The sequence below is a fragment of the Chiloscyllium punctatum genome, chromosome 44 (genome assembly GCF_047496795.1).
Source record: "Chiloscyllium punctatum isolate Juve2018m chromosome 44, sChiPun1.3, whole genome shotgun sequence".
NCBI lineage: Eukaryota > Metazoa > Chordata > Chondrichthyes > Orectolobiformes > Hemiscylliidae > Chiloscyllium > Chiloscyllium punctatum.
The window spans coordinates 19448006-19473664 of record NC_092782.1 but is presented as its reverse complement, the minus strand read 5'-3'; the positions used below and the strand labels follow the sequence as shown (position 1 = coordinate 19473664).

Below are 25659 nucleotides of genomic sequence, written 5' to 3'. Positions count from 1 at the left end.
AGCAACTGGTGGAATTTAATTTCAGTGAATAATTCTGGAATTAAAAGATAGCCTAATTGTGACCATTAACAACATTGTAATTGTAATTAAAAACCCATCTGCTTTATTCATCCCTTTAGGAAAGGAAAGGAAACTTGAATCTTTAGTACCCTCTGAAAAGGCCTCATAAGCTAGACAGTTGTATCAAAACAGTACAATACCTAAAGATAGGAATGCAACTGGGTCAACCCGGCAATATCCAATACATCAAAAATGGCACATTTTTGGATTGTAGGAGGAAACCGGAGCACCCGGAGGAAACCCACGCAGACACAGGGAGAATGTGCAAACTCCACACAGTTAGTCGCCCGAGGTGGGAATTGAACCCGGGTCTCTGGTGCTGTGAGGCAGCAGTGCTAACCACCATGCCACCCATATGCTTTCTCTCAATTTCTGGCATTCTTCACTAGCAGTGACAAGAAATATGCACAGTCCATATGTCCAAAGATCACAATTGGGAATATTGACTTAGCCAATTTCAGGTCAAAAAAGGTTAAAGCAGAAATAGGGAACCAAGGTAAATTGGGTTGAATGGTGTTGATTGGGCAATGTTGTTAAGTATTCCAATTCCAAGTACAGTCAAAGGTCCACAGCATGAAAACATGCCTTTTGGCCCCAACTTGCCCATGCTACCCAATTTTCACAATTTAAACTAGTCCTATTTGCCTGTGTTTGATCCATATCCCTCCATACTTATCCTATCCATGTACCTGTCCCAAATGTTTCTTAAATGACAAATTTGTACTTGCTTCCACCACTACCTCTAGCAGTCCATTCCAAACACTCACCACCTTCTGTGCCTTAGACCTATGCCCCTCTAATTTTAGACTCCCCTAGCATGGGAAAAAGCTGCTGGTTATCTATCTTATCTATGCCTCTCATGATTTTATAGACCTATATAAAGGTCACAACTCTCTTTCCTACTCAGCAGGGGAAAAAAAAAGTTTCAAACCACCCAATCTATTCTCATAACTCAAATCATGGAGTCCAAAAATGGCCTCACTAACATCTTGTACAGCTGTAAAAAGATGTCCCAACTCTGACACTCAATGGTTTGACCAATGAAAGCAAGCATACCGAAAGCCTTCTTCACCAACCTGTCTATCTGTGACTCTACTTTCACGGAGCTATGAATCCATACCACTAGATCTCTGTTCTATAATACTCCCCAGGGCCCTACCATACAAGTCCTACCTGATTTACCTTACTAAAATACAACATCTTGCATTTATCTAAATTAAACTCCATCTGCCATTCCTCAGCCCGCTAGCCCAGTTGATCAAGATCTCACTGCATTCCCAAAAAATCATCTTCACTGTCCACTATCAAATTTGGTGTCATCCACAAATTTATTCACTATTCTTCCTAAATTCTCATTGAATTCATTTATATAAATGATGAATAACAGTGGCAGCACTGATCCCTGTGGCACGCTGCTGGTCACAGGCCTTCAGTCTGAAAAACAACCCTCTCCCACCACCCTCTCTCTACTATGGTCAAGCCAAGTTTGTATCCAATTGGCTAGCTCTCCCTGGATCCCTGAGAGATTTAACCTTACTCAACCACCTACAGAGTGGTACCTTGTCAACATCTACTGCACTGCCCTCATCTACTTTTATGATCACCCCTTCAAAAAAGCTTATAAGACATGATTTACCACATGATTCTAAGCCATGGTGACTCTCCCATTGGAGTCATTGCCTCTCCAATGGATATTTCATGTCAGTATTTACCTCTCCAAATGCCTGTAGATCCTGTCCCTCAGAATCTCCCGAACAACTTAGGCTCACCAGTCTGTAGTTCCCAGGAACCTCCCTGCAGCCTTTCTTAAATAATGACGCCACATTATCAACCCTCTAATCTTTAGGCACTTTACCCGTGGCTGTCATTGATACAAATATCTCCGCTAGCAGCCCTGCAACTTCCATCCTAGCCTCCCACAAAATCCTGGGATATATTCATCACGTCCTGGGGATTTATCTACATTCATACATTTTAAGACTTCCAGCCACCTCCTCTTCTGTAATGCAGACTCTCTTCAAGACATCGACAGTAAATACTGACATGAAATATCCATTTAAGATCTGACCCATCTCTTGTGGCTTTGCACATAGACATCCTTGTTGATATTTAAGCGGCCCTATTCTTTCCCAAGTTACTCTTTTCCCTTTTGTGTATTTGCAGAAGTACCAGTTTGGAAAACTGTACAAGGTATTATTTGGATTGTGGGGTGCTAATTTTCTTGCCTATAGCACCCCACCCATGCTTAAAATGTTCTTCCCCTACCAGGGGACTGCTATTGGTAGGCTGCTTGCTCGTGAGGTACAGTTTCAATCCACCATTGGTAAAACAGTCCTTACAATTGTGGTCAATCTATCGGAATATGGTGATGCTATCGGTAAACATTCCCTACAGCGGGATGTGCTTAGGGAACACACCCAACTTGGCTCCCTGTGGTTTTATCAAGCATGCTCCAATAACTCATTTTCTGGCATATTGCAGGTTGATATATTCTGCCTGTTAAGTTAAAGCACAATAACAGACACAGGCACAGTGGTTAGCACTGCTGCCTCACAGCGCCTGAGACCCGGGTTCAATTCCCGTCTCAGGCGACTGACTGTGTGGAGTTTGCACGTTCTCCCCGTGTCTGCGTGGGTTTCCTCCGGGTGCTCCGGTTTCCTCCCACAATCCAAAGATGTGCAGGCCAGGTGAATTGGCCATTCTAAATTGCCCATAGTGTTAGGTAAGGGGTAGATCTAGATCTAGATCTAGATGTAGATGTAGGGGTATGGGTGGGTTACGCTTCGGCGGGGCGGTGTGGACTTGTTGGGCCGAAGGGCCTGTTTCCACACTGTAAGTAATCTAATCTAATCTAATCTAATTGAAACAAGCCTTAGGATGATCTCTATGATAATAACACAGCACATATTTTAATATATATTTTAAAAGCATACATTTTAAAAAGACAATGGTTTTCTTATAATGTTAAGTTCTTACCAGTTTCAAAATCCTGATAAGATGCCAAAAAATCCAGAACTACATATTCAGGCAATTCCTTTTGAACTAAATGTTTTATACTTTCTTCACCAATTTCCTTGTCTCTAGTTAGTATTTGGGAGTTGCGTAGCACTCTGACAACCTAACCAACAAATGACATTTGTGTATGAGTGGAAATATAGCAATTTCTACTTTCATAGCACTTTTAGCACAATAAAATATCTGCAGTTGATTTACAGGAGCATTAACTATTAACATTTGACACCAATCTTCATGAGGGCAGATAACCTTTTCGAAAATCACCTCATATTATGTAACATGGAGTTAGTAGCTAACAAACTGGGAACTAATCGTATATCGGTGTACCAATGGATGCATTTGAGAGTCAGGTTTTGTCGAACACAGCACCAACTTTGGAAATCTTCTGATCTGACATTACGGCAGGTATATTAAAAACAAAGCTGCGAATGCCACTTCTGGTTGACACAAAGAGGACCGATGAGTGAAAAGGCACCCAAAGTCATTTTGAAACAATGGAAAGCAACAGTGGTGAGGCAGTAGTAGGTTAAGTGCAGTAACATCAGCAGTGCATGTGCAGAAGCTTCTTCCAGCCTCATGTGGCCAGTTGATGTCACACACAGGTACCACTTGGCATTATGGACAATCACTCTGTAAAGACACAGAGCTCTTTGCTTTGCAAGACTTACATGTTATTATGTCAAACATCTGGGAACCTAAAGACAAGAAAGCACAATATACTGGCAGCAGTGGGTTAGCCTAAAGCATTTTAAACAAATATAATACCGACTGGCAAAATTGATGCAAACTAGTATCAGAGACGGAAAGAAAACAAACATGAGTGGATCATGCAAAATCAACCATAAAGAATGTTGACCAGCACTGCAATGAACATAGTGTACCACCCATAATAAATTGAGAACTGATAATACTGTAGATATATTTGAGATTTTTTTTAAAATCGCAATTGGCATTCAGTAGTTTCCTGAAATGGCATTAATAATGAAGAAAGGGTCAGCTATATATTTCTGTGTGCAGGAGACAAAGCATTACATTTATTTCACAGCTGGGAAATTACAACCAAATTAGGACAATACAAACAAGATTTTTGAAAGATTTAGCACTTATTTCTACCCAAATGAAATTATTCAATGCACTGGAATAAATTTCGAGGCTTCAGACAGGAGTTAGCTGAGCTATTTGGCAACTTTCCAACAAAATTAAAGTGCAGTCAAAATACGTACATTTAAGGGCAAAGGTGAAAGACCAATAGATCAACTAATTTGGAGGCCACACATACTCTGAAGTACAGAAAGTGCTAATGAGAAAGAACAAACTCACAATACTGCAGACTGAGACAATGTCAGGGCACATGAAGGCTAGAGAGAGGTGTGAAAACACTGACTGTCTAAAAGGCTGGTCTTCAGTTAATCTGCAGGAAAGGCAACAGGGGTGACATAGCAAAATAGCAACTAAATAAATGTACACCAGATTGAGAAAAAGACATGGAAGTGTCCCACATTTAAAACAATCTGCAGAGCTTATCAATAGGACAATCCCTGGGAAAAGATGGACGGAACAAAGAAAGATTGTGATAGCTAGTCGAAAAGAAACCAAAACACCCATACTCTGGAAGATGCCAGTGAGTTTGGGAACACGATAGACTTAAGAACTATACAACTACTTCAAATGTTTGGATGCAGCAGTTCCCAAAGAAAGAAAAATATCTGGATGTAGGTTTGCTCACTGAGCTGGAAGGTTCATTTTCAGACATTTTGTCACCATACTAGGTAACATCATCAGTGAGCCTCAGGTGAAGCACTGGTGTTAGTGAGTTGCTTTCTATTTATGGGTTTAGGTTTCCTTGGGTTGGTGATGCCATTTCCTGTGGTGATGTCATTTCCTGTTCTTTTTCTCACAGGGTGATAAATTGGGTCCAAGTCGATATGTTTGTTCATAGAGTTCTGGATGGAATGCCATGCTTCTAGGAATTCACATGCATGTCTCTTCCTCATACAAATGAAGGAGGACACCGCATTGACTGGGACAACACATCCTAGGACAAGCCAAACAGAGACATGCATGAGAATTCCTAGAAGCATGGCATTCCAACTGGAACTCTATCAAGAAACACATTAATTTGGACCCCATTTACCATCGTCTGAGAAAAAGAACAGGAAATGACATCACCAACCCCGAAGGAAACCTAAACACATAAATAGAAAGCAGGTCACTAACACCAGTGCTTCACCAGAGACTCACTGATGATGTTACCTAGTAGGGTAACAAAATGCCTGAAAATGAGCAAGCAAGCTTCCATCCAGAAGCTCAACCTGAGCTACAAATCTTCTCAAAACCCGCTAAAGAAAAATATCACTTTTTGATTCAGATCAGGAAGAGGGTGAGATATAAACCCACATGAACTCTAGGATGAAAACATACTGGAGAACACAGGGAAAGTTTGGAAGAAAGTGGTTACCCAAGAAAAGGCATTCTGAAACAGAACACTGTCATGCAAACAGCACACAGAGTGATCTGGGATTTGACAGCTAGGAGAACCCCAAACCAGAGGAACACAAAAACCCATTAACTGAATGATCTACTTGATATATCAGAGCTAAGTAATTGTGAAAAGTCACAGATTTTCATAGTAAACCATGGAGGGGAGAGGAGATTACACTGAGGGATAAAGTGAGTACACCATTGAAAAGTACCTCGAATCAGATTCAAAGATGTGATGCAAAAGGTACCCAGTATGTTTCGATGAAACATTTGGATGTTTTGAGGACTTTATCACATCCGCACTAAACCCTACGTGAAGTATCAACAGAACTTAAAGGAAGATTTGTAGGAGAACACTAAGAGATAGAAGAAAATAAAGCTAGTGAATATTGAGAAGATTTGTAGCTCAGGTTGAGATTCTGGATGTAGTTTTGCTTGCTGAGCTGGAAGGCTCATTTTCAGATGTTTCGTCACCATCTTCAGTGAGCCTCCAGATGAAACACTGCTGGTGTTTCCTGCTTTCTATTTATGTTTGGGTTTCCTTAGGTTGGTGATGTCATTTCCTGTTCTTTTTCTCAGGGATGGTAAATGGGATCCAAGTCAATGTGTTTGTTGATTGAGTTCGGTTGGAATGCCATGCTTCTAGGAATTCTCGTGCATGTCTCTGTTTGGCTTGTCTGAGGATAGATGTGTTATCCCAGTCGAAGTGGTGTTCTTTCTCATCCATATGTAAGGGTCATGTCATTTTGTGGCTAGTTGGTGTTCATGTATCCTGGTGGCTAGTTTTCGGCCTGTTTGTCCAATGTAGTGTTTGTTACAGTTCTTGCATAATATTTTGTAATGGCATTAGTTTTGCTTTTTGTTTGTATAGGGTCTTTCAAGTTCATTAGCTGCTATTTTAGTGTGTTGGCGGGTTCGTGGGCTACCATGATGCCAAGAGGTCTGAGCAGTCTGATAGTCATTTCCAAGATGTCTTTGATGTAGGGGAGAGTGGCTAGGGTTTCTGGACACGTTTTGTCTACTTGGTTATGGTTGGTTGCTGAGAGATCAGCAGACTGATTTATTGGGTTCCCTTTTTTTTAATACACTGTATAGGTGATTTTCCTTTGTTCTGCATAGTTCCTCTATGCTGCAGTGTGAGGTGGCTTGTTGAGATAATGCTCTGATGCAGCTTCATTTGTGGATGTTGGGATGATTGCTTCTGTAGTTCAATATTTGGTTGGTATGTCTTGTTTTCCTGTAGACGCTGGTTTGAAGTTCCCTGTTGGCTGTTTGCTCTACTGTGACGTTTAGGAATGGCAGTTTGTTGTTGTTTTCCTCCTCTTCAGTGAATTTTATGCCAGTAAGGGTATTATTGATGGTCTTGAAGGTTACCTCTAATTTGTTTCATTTAGTGATGACAAAGGTGTCATTCACGTAGTGGACCCGAAGTTTGGGTTGAATGCTTGGCAGAGCTGCTTGTTCGAGACTCTGCATTACTGCCTCTGCTAAGAACCCTGATATCGGAGATCCCATGGGTGTTCCATTGGTTTGTCTGTAGGTTTTATTGTTAAAGGTGAAGTGGGTGGTAAGGCAAAGGTTCACTGGCTTGACAAAACTGACCTTGCTGATGAAGTTGATGGTGCTTGGTGAATGTGTCTTTGGGTCTTCTAATAGCATAGTCAGTGTTTCCTTGGCCAGGTTGATGTTGATGGATGTGAACAGGGCTGTTATGTCAAAGGAGACCATTATTTCATCCTCTTCGATCTTAGTGTCTTTGATGGTCTTCAGGAATTCTTGGGTGGAGTGGATGGGGGTTCCACTGGTTTGTGAACTTTTGGGTAATTCCGTAGAAGCGTGGTCTGTTGGATCCATCTGGTTTCATTTTTTGGAAGTCGGTCTTATTTATTTCTCCAGACTTCTGAAGTTTTTTAAGTAGGGCTGTGATTCGGTTCTCTGGTTGTGGGGTTGAGACTATCGGCACTTGTTGGTAAGTGTTGGTATCTGCAAGTAGTGCATTCACTTTTTCAATGTAGTCTCTTTGACTTAAAATGACTGTCAAGCATCCTTTGTCTGCAGGTAGGATAACAATGTTTTAAAATTTTTTTTTAGTCTTTCTAGTGCTTTCTTTTCTTGTGTATGGAGTGTGTTTCCTTCTTTTTTCCTGCTTAATGCTGGTGCAACTACCTGTCTGATAGTTTGCTGGATTTCTTCTGTGAGTTGGTTTTCTTTCAGTATTGTTTCTAATACTGCTATGAAATCTTTCTTGTCTGCATCTTGGAAGTTGTAATTTAATCCTATTACTAAGATGGCTTTTTCAGTGTCTGTTAAGGGTCGGTCAGATAAGTTTTTTTATCCATGCTTCTGTGTTGTTATTTTGTGTAAGTTTGTCTAGCTTTTTCTGCAGGTCTAGCTTTTTCATTTTCTGTGATTGTCGCTATCTAATATCTATGGCTTGTTATACTGTGTCTGTCTATCCATGGTCTGTTGCATGAGTGAGAAAATATTTTTGGTGCAAAATTTCCTGGTTTTATTTACGGAGTCTGTTGAGGGCATCATTAATCATTTCTCTAAGCATTCTGCTTACATACAGTATCCTTACATACAGATAAGGAAGGACACCGCTTAGATTGGGATAACACATTCACCCGAGGACAAACCAAACAGAGACATGCACAAGAATTCCTAGAAGCATTCCAACTGGAACTATCAACAAACACATTGACTTGGACCCCATTTGCCACCCCTTGAGAAAAAGAACAGGGAATGACATCACCAGAAGAAATGACATCACCAACCCAAGGAAACCCAAACATATTAACAGAAAGCAGGAAACACCAGCAGTGCTTCGTCCGGAGGCTCACTGAAGATGTTACCTAGTATAGTGACAAAATGTCTGAAAATGAATCTTCTAGTTCAGCAAGCAAACCTATATTCAGAAAAGAAAATGATTGCTAGAATGACACAGCCTACAGATTGGGTAAGTGTGGTGAGAGGGAACCCAGTTGGGAAGCTAAGAATTTTTGCCTGGATTCAAAAGATCTCAACTGAATCTTAATAATAGGCAATCATTATGCTCTTTGAATACTGAAGAAGTCACACCAGTACTGGCAGGGCAAAAGTTTTGAAATAACTGTTGGAATATGAAATTAGACACTGAATCTTCACTGTTGACAACATTCACCCCACCTTTGTAAGGTACAAATTCTTGTATGACACTAAGCACAAATAAATGCAATGAAATGTAGACAAGACACACCTCTGGGATGGAAACCCTGAGGGATGGGAGACAAATGAGAGAGCTCGGAGGTCTTAAAGGCTTGAATTGTTATGGGAAGAAGACAGGAGAATGGGGTTGAGAAATATATCAGCCATGATAGAATGGCGGAGGAGACTATATAGGCCAAATATCCTCATTCTGTTTCTATACCTTAGGGTCTTATACCACATACGTCGGGCTGCAGAGCAAAGCTGTGATAGCTGATGAAGATGATGTGGAGGATCAGTGATCAGGGTCACATGACAGCAGTTTCAACAAACTCAAAAAGATAATGTGCCAAGATAGGATTGTTATAGATGAGACTAGACCCCTTCAAAGTATATTAAGAAGGTAGCCTAGACCTTAACGTTTTCTTATTTTAAACGTAAATGTTAGGTGCTATGTTCCAATGCAATTCGATTGGTCAACCTATTCAACATTAAGCAAAACACTACAGTCAAAATATAACAAAAGAAAGAAGAACTTTGATTAACTTAACTCTATAGGAAAATTTAACAGAATAATAGATACAGAAACTATTACTAATTAAATGTTCCAATATAATAACATCTCAAGCACACACTTGGCAAAAGGTAAATTCAGAAAACAGATTTTGTCTCACATGCTATCCTAGGAAGTGAACTCCCAGCTTTTGGCTGTAACTGAGAGGGGTCAAAAAAAAGGCTTCCCCTTATCAAGACCTCAACAGCAACTGCTGAAAGCTAAACCTAAAATCCCTGTTTCTGTGGATAGGAGCTTGACTACACCCACTCAGCTTGCTTCTATTGTTCCAACTTTAAAATAAAACCCAAGGCTTCACAAGTGGTTTATCTTCTCATAGATTGGAGAACAGACACTGAGCAATCTCTCAAAAAGAAACCAAACCAAAATACACCTCTTAAAGCTACAGCATCGTCTCAATGAGTCTTATACCATGACAGGAAGAAACATGCCCTTCTGGAAGCAGATGTTTCTTTAGATAGCAGTCCTCGTGCAAAAAGGAAAGCTGATGACATTCACAGCCAAAGCTCGAATCTCAGTTGAGACCAGATGTACTAATATAACAGGAGAGCATTTGGCAGTGTACATAGGTGGAAGAAGTTCAAATCTCTCTATGGGAGATGGTTCAGAGTAGAGTGATCATAATCCACAGAGCAGAAGAAAACATGGAGTGTCATGGAGGTGTACAGCACAGAAACAGATCCTCTGGTCCAACTTGTTCATGCCAACCTAATAACCTAAATTAATCTAATCCTATTTGCCAGCATTGGCTCATATCTCTCTAAACACTTTCCATTCATGTACCATCCAGATGCCTTTTAAATGTGGTTATTGTACCATCCTCCATCATGTCCTCTGGCAGCTCATTCCATTCATGCACTACCCTCTGCTTGAAAAGGTTTTCCCTCAAAGCCCTTTTAAATCTTTCCCACTCACCTTAACCCTATGCCCTATGGTTTTAGACTCCCCTACCCGGGGAAAAAGACCTTGGCTGCTCACCATTTCCGTGCCCCTCATGATTTTATAAAGTATCCATGAAGTCACTCCTCAATCTCCAAAACTCCAGGGAAGAAAGCCCCAGCCTATTCAGCCTCTCCCTAGCTCAAACCCTCCAATCCTGGCAATATCCTTGTAAATCCTTTCTTCACCCTTTCAAGTTTAGCAACATCTCTCCCACAGCAGGGAAACCAGAATTGAAAAGTGGCCTAATGAATATTCTGTACAGTCACAACATGACATCCCAATTCCTATACTCAATGCACTGACAAATAAAGACAAGCGTACCAAATGCCTTCTTCACTACTCGATCTGCATTCTACCTTTAAGAAACTATGAACCTGCACCCCATGGTCTCTTTGCTCAGCAACAATCCCAGGATCTTGCCATTAAGTGTCTGATTTGCCCTGATTTGCCTTTTCTAAATTAAAGTCCATCTGCCACTCCTAGGCCCTTCTGATCAAGGTCCCAATATAGTGAGATAACCTTCTTCATTGTCCATTACACCATCAATTTTGGTGTCATCTGCAAAGTTACTAACCACTCCTCCTATATTCATATGCAAGTCATATAAATGATAAACAGCAGTGCACCCACAACAGATCTTTGCTGCACATCACTGAGCATGGATCTTCAGTCCAACATCAGGAAGGCAACAAATGTTACTCTGAGGCTTCAGAGTTATGATTTCAATCTGAAATTGAAGGCAGCAAGAGAAATTATGCTGGCAGATACCACATCACTGTTCTCACTACAGGAGAGACATAAGGTAAAAGATTGAGGTGTAAAGACTCATCACCTATTGGGTGTAACACACTAAGAAGGATCATAATCAAGACAAGACAACAAAGAAGAGTTACAGATGCTTTCGCAGTAAGTGATCCAGGGTAGACAATATGGCAGGATGGATCACATGGAAACTATAAATATCTACAGCCACTTGTTCAAAAAGCAATGAAGTAAGTAAAATGTATCTTTATTCCTTAACCTTGCTGCTTAAAGGCCACTTCCTGCCCATCTTTTATGTGGGTGGCAAAGGAGGGAGAAAGTGAGGACTGTAGATGCTGGAGACCAGAGTCGAGAATGTGGTGCTGGAACAGCACAGCAGATCAAGCAGCATCTGAGGAGCAGGAGAATCGACGTTTCGGGCATATGCCCTTCATCAGGAATAGGTTTGATTCATCTGCTCTTCGGATGCATTTCCAGCACCACACTCTTCAACGTGGCAAAGGATGGAGCCAGATTTTAATGATACCAATTGTTTATCCTGGAATTATTAATGAACAAGAGTATGGCTCCTTCATTAAAGGGCCATGGTTCTGTCAGATGCCTGCCCAATATCTGTTCTCACACCCCACTGATTCCCCCTCCCCACCCTTACAAAAGTTTCTTCTCCCCCTCTGTTGTGCACCATAGCCCTCACCCAATTTGATACTTTTAACAGGACCTTCTGACGTAGCCCTATTGAACCCCCCTCCCATTATGATCACCAACTTTCCTCTCCAATTGGCTGCAATCCCAGTAATGATCACCATTCTCAATGGCATTCCTAGGACCTGGGAGATGCTGGATATGATTGTAAAGTATTTTTAAGCTTGACTATAATTTCTATTCATTATAACTAATGTAAACCTGATAAAATTATAACCATGTACCATAGCTGCTCCCTAACTGAAACACACTCCACTTGACCCATTTCATTGTCCAGAACTAGGTCAGCTAAAACTTTGTTCCTTGTTGGGATGGAAATAGACTAATCAAAGTTCTGTTGTATATTTTAGGAATTCGTCCCTTTTTATCCTGTTACTATCTCATCAATATTAGGATAATTAAATCTGACATTTTGACTACTGTTAGCTCTTGGATTTTTCTGTAATTATTTTGCAATTTATCTCCCATTCCTTTCTGAACCTTTCATGGCTTATACTACACATTCCAGTGGAATAATAGCTGACTAAATATTCCTTAAATCTTAAGCAAATAGACTCTTTGACCCGTTGACTAAACTCTTCCGAAGTTCTGTTACAAATATTACCTTCATAAAAGTTGCACTTCGGACTGGATGTAAGATATATGATATCCATATCTGTAGAAATCGGTTAACAGCAGCCGTGATAACTGTGGGTAAACTGTCAGGCCTGTATTTTTATGGAGTCTTTGTGTGCTATCCAAAATGGATAACCGGACTTGTGATTGTAAAGGCAGCCTTCGTTCTGATAAATCCTACTTTCTCCAGTATGGGACAGGTGGCAAAATGGGGAAAATCCAGTATAAAATAAACCTTGATTGAATTATGCATGTAATAAATTAGCTCTAATAATTCAGAATTTTAAATATTTAATTTTGTAATCTTAGGTTTAGAAAGCCTTTGTTAGGTAAACTCCTGCAAGCTAAAAGTCATGAGACTAATCAAATTACATCAGTGCAAATGAATGGGATCTTCGACAGCATGAATAGATCTTTGTCCAGGACCCTCTTGTGGTGCAGTGGTAGTGTCCCTATCCCTGGACCATGAGGTCAGGATGCAAGTCCCAACACTCCAGAGTTGTATAACAACATCTCTGAACAGGCTGACTAGAAAAATAGAAAATTAGAAAAATAAAAAAAAGTAGAACTCTATCCACTGCTACACAGGTGTCTGAGCAACTCAAAGTCAGTAATTAAACACTAACCAAATTATTCTAATCAGAATGAGCCAACTATCAGGCCAGTGTGACTCTACATTGGACAAACAAGCAGAACACTAGCCACCAGGATACATGAACATCAACTAGCCACAAAAAGGCATGACCTACTCTCGCTAGTATCCTTACATACAGATGAGGAAGGATACCACTTCAACTGGGACAACATATTCATCCTAAAACAAGCCAAACAGAGACACATGAGAATTCCTAGGAGTATGACATTCCAACCAGAACTCTATCAACAAACACATTGACTTGGTCCCCATTTACCACCTGCTGGGAAAAAGAACAGGAAATTACTTCACTAATCCAAGGAAATTGGATGAATTAGAAAGCAGGTCACTAACACCGGTGCTTCACCAGAGGCTCACTGATGATGTTACTTAGAATGGTGATGAAATATCAAAAAACAAACCTTCCAGCTCAGTGAGCAAACTTACATCCAGAACTCAAACTGAGCTACAAATCTTCTCAAAATTCCCCAACAGCATTTACTGTCTTGTTCTGCAATATATGTCGAAATGAATTATAGATTTATAGATTTCTCAGGTTTTCAATTGTAAATTATAAGGATTCATAAATATTACCCTATTCCTCCATATATTTTGCATATCTAACGATAAATTTCTAGAGTCAAACCATTTTCCCCTAACCTGCTTTTCTCAAACAAGTTTCAATACTTCACATTAGTAGTCACCAAGGAGATGATAATGATAGGTTTAGAGAGGGTGGTGTTGAAATTCTGGGGCATGTCAATATTGAGGAGGAGGATATGTTAGGTGTCTTAAAAGCATTAAGATAATTAAGTCCTCAGGGTGTAATGGGATCTATCCCGGGACATGGAAAGAGATTGCTAGGGACTTGACCAAGATCTTTTTAATCTCTTCAGCCACAACCCCAAAGTCCCAGAAAATTGGAGAATACCCAATGTGCTTTTGTTTAAAAGGTCAACAAAGATAATCCAGGTAAGTACAGGCTGGTCAGCCTTACATCAGTGGTAGAAAATTATTTGAGAAGATTCTTATGAATGGTATTTACTTGCTTTGGAGAAGAATCGACTTATTAGGGATAGTCAACATGACTTTATATAGAGGAGGTCATCTCACAAACTTGCTTGTCACTTCCTTAAAAAAACTCAAAGATGATTGATGAGGGTAGGGCAGTAGATGTTGTCTACATGGACATTACTGAAAAGCATTTGACAAGGTTCTTCATGGTAGGCTGGCCCGGAAGATTTAGTCTTACGGAATCATTATGAGTTGGCAAGTTGGATCCAAAATTATTTCAGTAATAGGAGATAGTGGATTGTTATGGAGGGATGTTTTGATGACTGGAGGTCTGTGACCAATGGTATTTCACTGGGACCTCTGTTTGTTTAAATAGATGATTTAGCCAAAAAGAATAGGTGGTCTGATTAGTAAGTTTTCCAATGACCTAAATTGGTGGATTTGTGGATAGTGAGGAAGTTATCAAAGGTTGCAGCAGGATATAGATCAGCTGGAAAGCTGGACAGGGAAATGGCAGATGGCGTTAGGGCACAAGTCCACAGCTCCCTGAAAATGGCAACACAAATGGTGAAGATGGGTAAAGAAAAATATATGGCATGCTTGCCTTCATTGGTGAGGCAATTGAAGCTGGCAAATCCTGTTGCAGCTTTATAAGTCTTTAGTTTGGCGACATTCAGAATATTGTGCACAATTCTGATCTCCACATTTTTGGAAGGATGTGGAGGCTTAGGAGAGGGTACAAAAAAAAAAGACATCAGGATGTTGCCTGGATTCGATTGTATTTGCTATAAAGGAGAGGTTGGACAAACTGTTTCAGAGGCTGAGGGATGACCTGATAGAAGTATATAAAATTATGAGAAGCATGGATAGGTTGGATAGTCTGAGTCTTTTCCCAGGGTGGAAATGTCAAATACTAGAGGGGCATAGGTTTACAGTGAGAGGGGAAAAGTTTAAAGGAGGAGGTGAGCAAGGCAAGTTTCTTTTTTTAAAAAAAACAGGGTGGTAGGGAATGAACAGGTAGGGAATAGAGGGATACGGACGATATGGTACAGATAGATGTGATTAGTTGAGAATGGCATCATTGTCGACATAGACATACTTGGCCAAATGGCCTATTCCTGTGTTGTATTGCTCCATGTTCTATACTCGTTTTCATCTTATGTTTCTCATCATTACTGCAGGATTTCCAGGTTTTCTACATTTGAATGAAAAATGCCTGTTATACATCTTAGGCTCAAACATGTCTGTGTTCCATCTCCCAAAAGTTATCCAATTGTTGTATATTACATAGATGTTGTGCAGAGAAACAAATTAGGCCTAAAGAAACAAAATGATTTAGTCTGAATAATTTGTACAAACCTCATTTGCCGCTCTAATGGCAATCCATGCCAGCATTTTATATTTTGAAGGCTGCCTCAAAACATGGTGCAATATTTCTATCAGTCTTCCCTGGCCAGTAATCTGGTTAAGAAACAGAATTATTGAATAAATAATTTATTAAACTGTTTTAATTTTATATTTGTCAAACTGTACAATCCTAAATATAGAACAATTAATTTAATCTGCAAGAAATCAAATTGCACCTAATTTGATTATTGGAGTTCTGAATAATAAATTCAGGAATTGTTTTAAGGGTATGGACAGTGAATTAGATCAGCACACACTTCCACTTCTGGGTCTTGACATATTCAGACAATATTGACAGAGTGATAGTCTCCTCTTTGCTGCCTGCAAGCTTTACTCACAATAAACTTGGAGAGGCCCAGTCCAGTTTCTTTTGGCATGAGCCATAATGGAGACATGTCTTTAATTTGGAAAACTTGAACTGAATCGTTAGGCAAGTGGAAACAGAGGTAATCCAAGAGATCGATCTTGAAACAATACTGTGTTTCTTTCCTATAAATGGGCAGTCTCACTCTGTTGTGGAGATCTTCTGGGGTGACTTACAGATATTCCAGCAGCTCAGCGTGAAGGTCGAGTCCTGGCATGGATGTCTCAACATGGAGATCTCGTCCTTGCTTTGGAGGAAGCTTCCTGGTCTTCCAATGGCCCAGCATGGAGATCTAATCTTGGCGTGAAGATCTTGACTTGGAAAGGCGTGGCGGTTTTGGCCCGCTTTTCCAGCATACCCTGAGCCCAGGAGTTGCTAATTGAACTGTGATGAATCTTTAGCTTTTTTCTTCTTATTTATGACTTCTTTCATTAATTTAGGCACTGTGGTATGGTGACTTACAAACGTTTTGTAAAAGTACACATGACAATAAATTGCTATTCTATTCGAAGTGCTGTTTGATCTCCTTAATATTTCCAGCATTTTCTTTTGTTTCCTCACTTCCAAGCACCAACTTGTATTTTGCTTCTCTCTAAATGAAGTGAAGTAGCACGAGGGTCCAGACAGGATGCATTTTAAAACTTTTAAAACCATTGGATGATCAAAGCAGAAAATGTTTATTACTAACTGTACACACTATGAATGGGAAATTGTCTACTCCTCACTATTACTATTTTTTACCTTGATAAGTATAGAAAAACACACACAAGAGCTGTGATTGCATTAAACAATATTTATTTTCCAATATATTTCAACACTAAGGTGATTCAGAGGACTTCTGGGATATTTGCCTTCAGTGGTCAAGGCAATGATTGTAAAATCAAAGAGGTTATGATAGAGCTGTAGCTATAGTTGGCTATCCACAGCTGGAGTACTCTGTACAGTTCTGGTTGGCACACTTTCAAAAGGATGTGACTGCATAAGAGAGGGTGCAGAAGAAATTCACAAGGCCATTCTGAAGAAGGGTCACTGATCATGAAGCATGAACTTTACTTTTATTCCAAAAAGGTTGCCAGACCTGCTGAGTTTGTCAAGCAGTTTCTGTTTTTGTTTCACCAGAATATTGCCTGGGTTGGAGCAATTCAGCTGTAAAGAGCGTAGGTAGGCTGGAGTTGTTGCTTGGAGTTCAAGGCTTTTAACAAGGTTCTGCATAGGACAGTGATAGTGAAGGTAAGAGCCCATGGAATCTAAGGAAACTGGCTGAGGGGCAGGAAGCAGAAGTAATGATTGAGGGGTGTTTTTCTGAGTGGAAATGTTTTCAATGGGATCAAACAGGGGTTAGGACCTTGGGTTTATGGTTTATATAAATGATTTAAACAAGAATATATGAGGGTTGGTCAGTGTGTTTGCAGATAATACAATAATTGGCGGAATGGTAAATAGTAAAGAGGATAGCATTAGACTACACCAAATATAGGCTGTCATAGGATGTCATTGAATCCCTACAGTGTGGATACAGGCCATTTGGCCCAACATGTCCACACTGACCCACCAAAGAGTAACCCACCCAGACCCATTCCCCTACTACTCTACATTTACCCATAACCAATATACCTAACCTGTACATCCCTGAACACTACGGGCAATTTAGCACAGCCAATTCACCTAACCTGCACATCTTTGGACTAGTGGGAGGAAACTGGAGCACTCAGAGGAAACCCACACAGACACGGGGAGAATGTGCAAACTCCACACAGACAGTCGTCCAAGGCTGGATTTGAACCCAGTTCCCTAACACAGTGAGGCAGCAACACTAACCACTGAACCACCATGCCACCCTAGACAACTGGTCAGATGGGCTGTTCATTGTTAAACTGAATTCAATCCAGATAAATGTGAGGTGATGCACTTGGGTAGGACAAACAAGGCATGATAAATTATAGGACCCTGGGAAACACAGAGAATCAGAGGGACCTTGATGCGCATGTACACTGGCCTCATAAAGTAGTGGGACAAGTAAATAAAGTGATTAAGAAGGCATATAAAATTTATTAGCTGAGGCATAGAATTAGCTGAGGCATGGGGTTTATGCTGGAACTATATAAAACATTGGTTATGCCACAGAGTATTGTGGGCAGTCCTGGAATCCACATTATAAGCGTGATGCGGTTGCAAAGTGAGGGCGTTGAGGAGATTTATCAGGATGTTGCCTCAGCTGGAGAGTTTATTAATGAAGAGGGGAGTGTTGCTGAACAAAGAGACTTTGGAGCGCAGGTTCATAGCTCCTTGAAAGTGGAGTCGCAGGTAGATAGGATAGTGAAGGCGGCGTTTGGTATGCTTTCTTTTATTGGTCAGAGTATTGAGTACAGGAGTTGGGAGGCCATGTTGCGGCTGTTGGAATATTGCATGCAATTCTGGTCTCCTTCCTATCGGAAAGATGTTGTGGAGCTTGAAAGGGTTCAGAGGAGATTTACAAGGACGTGGCCAGGTTTGGAGGATTTAAGCTATAGGGAGAGGCTGAACAGGCTGGGCCTGTGTTCCCTGAAGCGTCAGAGGCTGAGGGGTGACCTTATAGAGGTTTACAAAATTATGAGGGGCATGGATAGGGTAAATAGGGGTAGGGGAGTCCAGAACTAGAGGGCATAGGTTCAGGGTGAGAGGGGAAAGATATAAAAGAGACCTTCGAGGCAACTTTTTCACACAGGTATGGAATGAGTTGCCAAAGGAAGTGGTGGAGGCTGGCACAATTGCAACATTTAAGAGGCATTTGGATGGGTATATGAATAGGAAGGGTTTGGAGTGATATGGGCCGGATGCTGGCAGGTGGGACTAGATTGGGTTGGGATATCTGGCAAGCATGAATGGGTTAGACCAAAGGGTCTCTTTCGATGCTGTACATCTCTATGACTCTAAGAGAAATTGAATAGACTGGGGTTATTTTCCTTAGAGAAGAGGAATCTGAAGGGGGACATGACTGAGGTATATAAAATTATGAAGGGCATATACAGGGTAGACAGAAAGAAACTTTTGTAGCTCGGTGGAGGGATCAATTGACAGGGGAAGAGATTTATGGTAAGGGGCAGGTTTAAAGGGGATCTGAGGAAAATATTTTTCATCCAGAGGTTATTGGGAATCTGGAACTCGCTGTCTCGAAGGATGATAGAAGGCAGAAACTCTCAAGTATTTTAAGTAGTACTTAGATGTGCACTTCCTGTGTTTTAGCATACAAAGCTATGGGATAAGTGCTGGAAAATGGGATTAGAATTGTTATGTGGTTGTTTTTGACTGGTACAGACACAATGGGCTTTTTTTCTGGCTGCAGATCTCAATCACTGTTGTCTGCAGAGAAGGGAAGACTGAGGGGCAATCTGATTGATGTGTACCAGCGCATAGGCAGAGTAGATAGGAAAAAAACCTTTCCCCTTAGTAGAATTAGAGGGGATTTAAGGAAATTTTTTTCTCATTCTCAGAACATGGATCTCATTGCCTTAAAGGGTGTTCAAGCCAGGAACCCTCAAGACAATTGAAAAGTATTTTGATGAACATTTGAAACACTGCAACATACAAGTCCATGGGCCAAATGGGAAAATGGGATCAGAATAGAAGGATAACCAGTACAGACACGATGGGCTAAACAGCCTTTTCCATCCTTGAAAAACTGTGCAACTCTGACAATTCTACACCATCACTGAACGCAGGTTTCCTTGATCATTTTCACCATGACCATGACTCTCCCAACTTATCTTCAGTTTTCAGATTTACAACAGAAACAACTGCAAAGAAGGTTCTAGTGAGATAAAGGGGCCAAAACCTGACTTACTGACTCTAGATTTTACTTTTTTTTTGAAGAAGTGTACAGTAATCATGCATGGAGAAACAAATGAAGCAAACGATGTGTGAGTGGTATAATTTTGAAGCTGAAGACAGAATTTTGGTGATGTGTCAAGTGGATGTTAGGATATTGGAGGACACTTATCTATAGGATAATATTGAGTTAATGTCTGTGTTATTTTATGAGGATGAAGACCTAAATCATTTGATATCTCATCTGCATTAACTTCCCTAAGATTCACATTTACAAAGTATAATCCAATATGTGAATATTGCATCAAGCCAAAGTACTGCAAACGCTGGAAATCCAAAACACATGGAATGCTGGAGAAACTCAGAGGTCTGACAGCATCTGCTTAGACAGAAACATTGTTAGCATTTCAAATCTAGTATGACTCTTCCTCAGAATATGAATATTGCAACTCTGCATGCATTTTGTCTAAGTCACTTGTAATTATCTCTGTATTCTCACCTTTCTTTTAGGCTGCTTCCCAACGACAATGATTCCTGATTTTAACGTTGCTTTGCTTTCAGCTCCAAGCTCTAAATCCTTCTCAATCACCTCATCAAGATAGAAAAATAACAAAGCAAGTTCCAAATATGATTGTCTGATCAACCTACAAGTTTAAAAGAAAACATATGTTTTGTATTAGTCATATGCAGCACGTTAGCGGTCTCTAAAGCAGTACATGCTGTTGTTTTGAGGGTATGATATGCTGTAGGGAAGCCAGGAATAGGAAAGTTGCCCAACCTCTATGAACATTTGTGGAGGCTGCTGGCTGAATAAGGTTAAACATGATTATGAGGATCAGAGGTAGGAACAAGAAGATATTTCACAATTATATGGAGACTGTTTTTACAGCAGCTTCCAGCATGAAAGTGAAGGGTGATAAGATTAGTCAATGTATTGTTTCTAGTTCATATTCTATGCTAGTCATGCAGACTTCACTCAGGTCTTCCATAACTTTTCTACATCATTACCAGTCAAAGTGACCTTTAGAAACACTCGAGTATTATCTAAATTCACAGCCACTGAGGCTTCCCTGGAAGGCTAGATGACTAATTATGATACTCTCTGCTTGTTACAAGTTGTTTTTCTCATCTTAAAGGAAAGGTAATGAAAATGACAAATGTACTTAACATTATGAGATACATGCATTGTTAACCATGACTTAATTTTGTGACAAGGCTACCCATCAAGAATCTTAATAAAAAGTCAATGTAGACCATTTCAAATGCTTTAGCCTCATCAACACTCCCAGTTACCTCCTCAAACAATTTGACCAAATTTGTCAAATGACCTTGCCTTTATAAATCCATCCTGAGTATGTTTAATGTCTGTCTCTCCAAGTGCAGAAATATTCTCTCCCTCCAAATTCTAAAACTTCCTATCTATGAAGACTTTTAATTTTCTAGTCTATCCCTCCTATTTTTTAACAATGGGACAACATTAGCAGTCCTGCAATCCTCAGGCACCCTACCTATGGCCAGAAAGGATTTGAAAGTTACTGCCAGAGACCTAGGTTCCTCCTCCCTTGCTTCTCTGAGCAGCCTTGGATACATCTCTTCTGGGCATGAGGATGCATCCACTTGTAAAGCTGCGAAACCTACTCGTCCTTCTCTCTATATTAATTTATTTGTATCTTTTGGTCATCTACCCTCATATCTATACTGTTATAATCCTCTCTCATTTTGAAAAACTGATGCAGAGTATTCACACACACAAGAAAATGAGTCCAAGTTGCTTTGAGTTTTGCAACATGAACCCTAGCAAGTTCTCTCATTGTATTTTACCAAACCCACCTTATTAATTGCCTATCCTGCTCCTATAATATCTCATGTCTTATTTTTTGACCAGTTTTACCATTTGCACTTCTTAAAACAACTCTCCCATATGTGGTTATCCGAGAATTCACCAGGATCCGAGCACCCGCACCATCTTTAAAATCCTATTTTGCACCAGAAAAGACTGCCAGTTTGATATTTGCCTTGGACAATGACAGATGGGGGAATCAGCGCCATGTTCTGCAGACAGGGTTCTGGACACCCTGTTGTACTGGGTGGTGCACAGGCAAGACATCCTTTTACCCCAACAATGGAAGGCAATAGACAGATCATGCCATCCTGTCCAAGGTTGCCACCCAGTTTACAGCAGTCCCAGCCAGCTACAGGAATATCCGGAACTGAAAGGTGGTGGTCAAGGACATTCTCCACTCTGCTAGTAGAAGTGGTACTATCTTTAGACTGATATCTCACAGTTATTCTATCTCTACCACTGTACCCACCTTGCACCAAGGCCCATTCTCTACTAATAATGTTCCCACTAATTTGCAGTCACTGGTCAGAGTTTCTGCACTGCTAAATATGGATGCATCGAATTCCAGTTCAGAAGTCACACCTGCGTGTGAATGTTAAAGGTCTGTGCAACACCAGGAAAAGTTAGAGAGAACACAGTCTACCAATTTCATTATTGCTGGCAACAGTTTTCCTCACTTGCTGTCATCCACCCAAAACCTCAAGCACCAATCAGTAAACATCCCCACGTCTGACCTTATGATAGAGGGAAGATCATTGGTGAAGCAGCTGAAGATGTTGAAGACACTGCCCTGAGGATCTCCTAGAGAAATATTCTGGATGTGAGACAACTGACCTCCAACAATCACAATCATTTTCCTTTGTATCAGATATGACTCCAACCAGCAGAGGGTTTTCTCTCAGATCCCCAATGACCCCTGATGCCACACTGGGTCAAATGGAACCTTGATGTCAATGGCAGTCACACTCGCCTCGCCTCGCCTCGCCTCTGGATTCTGAACTTTTGTCCATATTTGAACTAAGGCTGTTATGAGGTCAGGAGCAGAGTGGCCCCTTTGCTACCAGTAGGTCAGAGTCAGAATTTCCCCTTCTAAGAGGTGGAGAGGCATCCCATCAACCGCATTATTGTCTGCATTGCCAACTCACTCATTTGGGATGCTTAACCACCTGCATCAACATTAATAATTGTCGTTCCACTTTCAGCTCCCAGAATACTGACCTACCTCATTCCAGAAGGACAACAGCCCACGACAGGGCAGAAAGCTTTAATGCGGTTGGTCGGATGCCTGTCATTTGACTCCCCATATTGAATATCATAAAAAAATCTAATAAAACCTAGGGTTATCTATAGGAATGCCCATCATTGATCAGGTGTTTTACAAGATTGGCCCCACAAAAGGGAAGGGGAGAATACAGTAACCACATTGTGTATGATCATTGTAACACAGTGTATAAACATACTCCTTTTTTCTGTCAAAGCAGAGCGTGTTATGAATCTATCTTCCGATCTGAGCTAAAGATTAAGAAAACCATTCTGTTTTCACATCGAATGGGGAAGATCCTTTGGCCCACTCTCTGCATTAACCGGGTTTTAGTTGAATACAAGGGGGTCTCTCCTTTTACTAGATGCTAGGTTGGTACAGAGTCACAGAGATGTACAGCATGGAAACAGACCCTTCGCTCCAACCTGTCCATGCTGACCAGATAGCCCAACCCAATCTAGTCCCACCTGCCAGCACCCGGTCCATATCCCTTCAAACCCTTCCTATTCATATACCCATCCAAATGCCTCTTAAATGTTGCAATTGTACCAGCCCTCCACCACATCCTTTGGCAGTTCATTCCATACACGTACCACCCTCTGCGTGAAAAAGTTGCCCCTTAGGTCTCTTTTATATCTTTCCCCTCTCACCGTGAACCTATGCCCTCTAGTTCTGGACTCCCTGACCCCAAGGAAAAGACTTTGTCTCTTTATCCTATCCATGCCACTCATAATTTTGTAAACCTCTATAAGGTCACCCCTCAGCCTCCAACACTCCAGGGAAAACAGCCCTAGCCTTCCAGCCTCTCCTTATAGCTCAAATCCTCCAACCCTGTAACACCCTTGTAAATCTTTTCTGAACCCTTTCAGGTTTCACAACATCTTTCCGATAGGAAGGAGACCAGAATTGCATGCAATATTCCAACAGTGGCCTAACCAATGTCCTGTACAGCTGCAACATGACCTCCCAACTCATGTACTCAATACTCTGACTGATGAAGGAAAGCATACCAAACACCTTCTTCACTATCCTATCTACCTGCGACTCCACTTTCAAGGAGTTATGAACCTGCACTCCAAAGTCTCTTTGTTCAGCCACACTCCCTAGGACTTTACCACTAAGTGCATAAGTCTTGCTAAGATTTGCTTTCTCAAAATGCAGCCCCTCACACTTATTTGAATTAAACTCCACCTCCATTGGCCCATCTGGTCCAGATCCTGTTGTAATCTGAGGTAACCCCCCTCACTGTCCACTACCTCCAATTTTCGTGTCATCTGCAAACATTACTAACTGTACCTCTTATGCTCGCATCCAAATCATGGTTAGATTGGTGAGATGTGTGGGGGAATGAGTGGTCCTAGGGTTTGAGAAATATGTAAGAATGCAGATTAGTGGTGTCACATGCATCTACTGATCTGAACCATTGTCCCAGAAAGATAGCAGTGGGCTTCTAACTTGTTCACCTGAAATTCATTTACCTCATGGTGCTCCAATGCCAGCCCATCCTAGCACCAAGAACAGTATCAAGTAGGCACTCCAGGCAGCAAAACTATCCCAATGTTGGGGAATGGCCTGATTTGCAACTTCCACCTCAAAGATAAAAACTTGGTCCTCTTACTTAAGTTATGGAGCTATTTCCAGCATTTTGGCCCAGAGACAGTGAAGTAACCATGATTTTGTTCCAAATCAGGATGGGGAGTTCTGTGCAAGAGCACTTTCTGGACATGAAAATAAAGTTGACTCTCAAAGGGTCTCATGGCACAGCAGTAGTGTCTCTAACTCTCAGCTAAGAGGCCTGAGTTCTGGTCTCACCTGCTCCAGAGGTGTGTAATAACATTTTTAAACTGGTTCATTAGAAAATAAGTGATCTTGGTTCCATTCTCTCATCTTTGGTGTTATTGCATTGTATTTATTTTTTAAAATTAGTGGCAGAGAATACCAGGCTTTGAGAAATTATATAGGTGAGTTGGTGGTGCTGAAAAAATCCAGCAAGTTGTATATTAATGCACTTCCAGAAATTTAAAAAAAGAGTTGGTCGACTGCTGGGAAGACTGGGTTCAAGTCCCACCTTCCCTGAAGCTATGTTATAATGTAAAAACAATGAGTGCAGATGCTGGAAACCAAATACTGGATTAGTGGTGCTGGAAGAGCACAGCAGTTCTGAAGTGCTGTGCTCTTCCAGCACCACTAATCCAGTACTATGTTATAATGTGTCTGAATGGGTTGGTTCAAATGACTGTAAATTGACTGCTCAAATATTGTATTGGTAGAACTTCTACGATCTTGTAGAAAAAAAGAACTTCGCCTTGCATGCTCACATCTAATAATTGTTGCTCAAAAAAAAGAGCTGGGTTCCTACCTTCTCATGGGCCTGGCCAAGGTAGCCATCAACAGATCGAGGTAATGGGACATGGAGGGAGTCAGTTCCCAACACTCTGCCTCTCTTTTGCAGCTATGTTCAAGCAGGTGTATCCTTTGAGATGAAGCACATCATATCCACTAACACATTGTTGATGCCCTTAGAGACAGCTAGGCACTGTGGGAACTTTATTTCCCCCTCCAACTCTATTTTAATTTAGTCCCGTCCCTCTCTTCCTTCATGTATTTCTCTTGTTTATTTGTGACTGTTTAGTAGTTTGAGTGATTTGGTGGCGGGGTTTCCTAAAATAAAAACAAAGGAGAGCCAGGGTATTTGGGATTCTTATGACATGGTGGTAGTGTCTCCATGTCTGGACCATAAGGCCTGGACTCAAGAACCACCTGCTCCACACGTGTCATAACATATGTGAACAGATTAATTAATAATATCTGTACTGTAGGCAATGCTGGTGTTAACTGAGATTTTAAGAGAGCTAAGTTCTTGTATGACTTGGGGAAGTATGGTGGCTCAGTCATTAGAACTACTGCCTCACAGTGCCAGTGACCCAGGTTTGATTCCACCCACAGGCGACTGTCTATGTTGGGTTTGTACATTATCCCTCTGTTTGCATGGGTT

At 40.9% G+C, this 25659-nt stretch overlaps 1 protein-coding gene across 1 annotated transcript in view; it reads right to left on the bottom strand.

Annotated features, from left to right (window-relative positions):
* The window catches only part of cfap54 (cilia and flagella associated 54), a 450427-nt gene that overhangs the window by 48934 nt on the left and 375834 nt on the right, over positions 1 to 25659 (bottom strand). Inside the window, exons 60-62 of the mRNA XM_072562407.1 lie at positions 20060 to 20204; positions 15345 to 15446; positions 3037 to 3178 (exon numbers count right to left, since the gene is read on the bottom strand). Coding sequence (XP_072418508.1) covers positions 3037 to 3178; positions 15345 to 15446; positions 20060 to 20204 — 389 coding nt within the window. The remainder of the gene's footprint in view (positions 1 to 3036; positions 3179 to 15344; positions 15447 to 20059; positions 20205 to 25659) is intronic.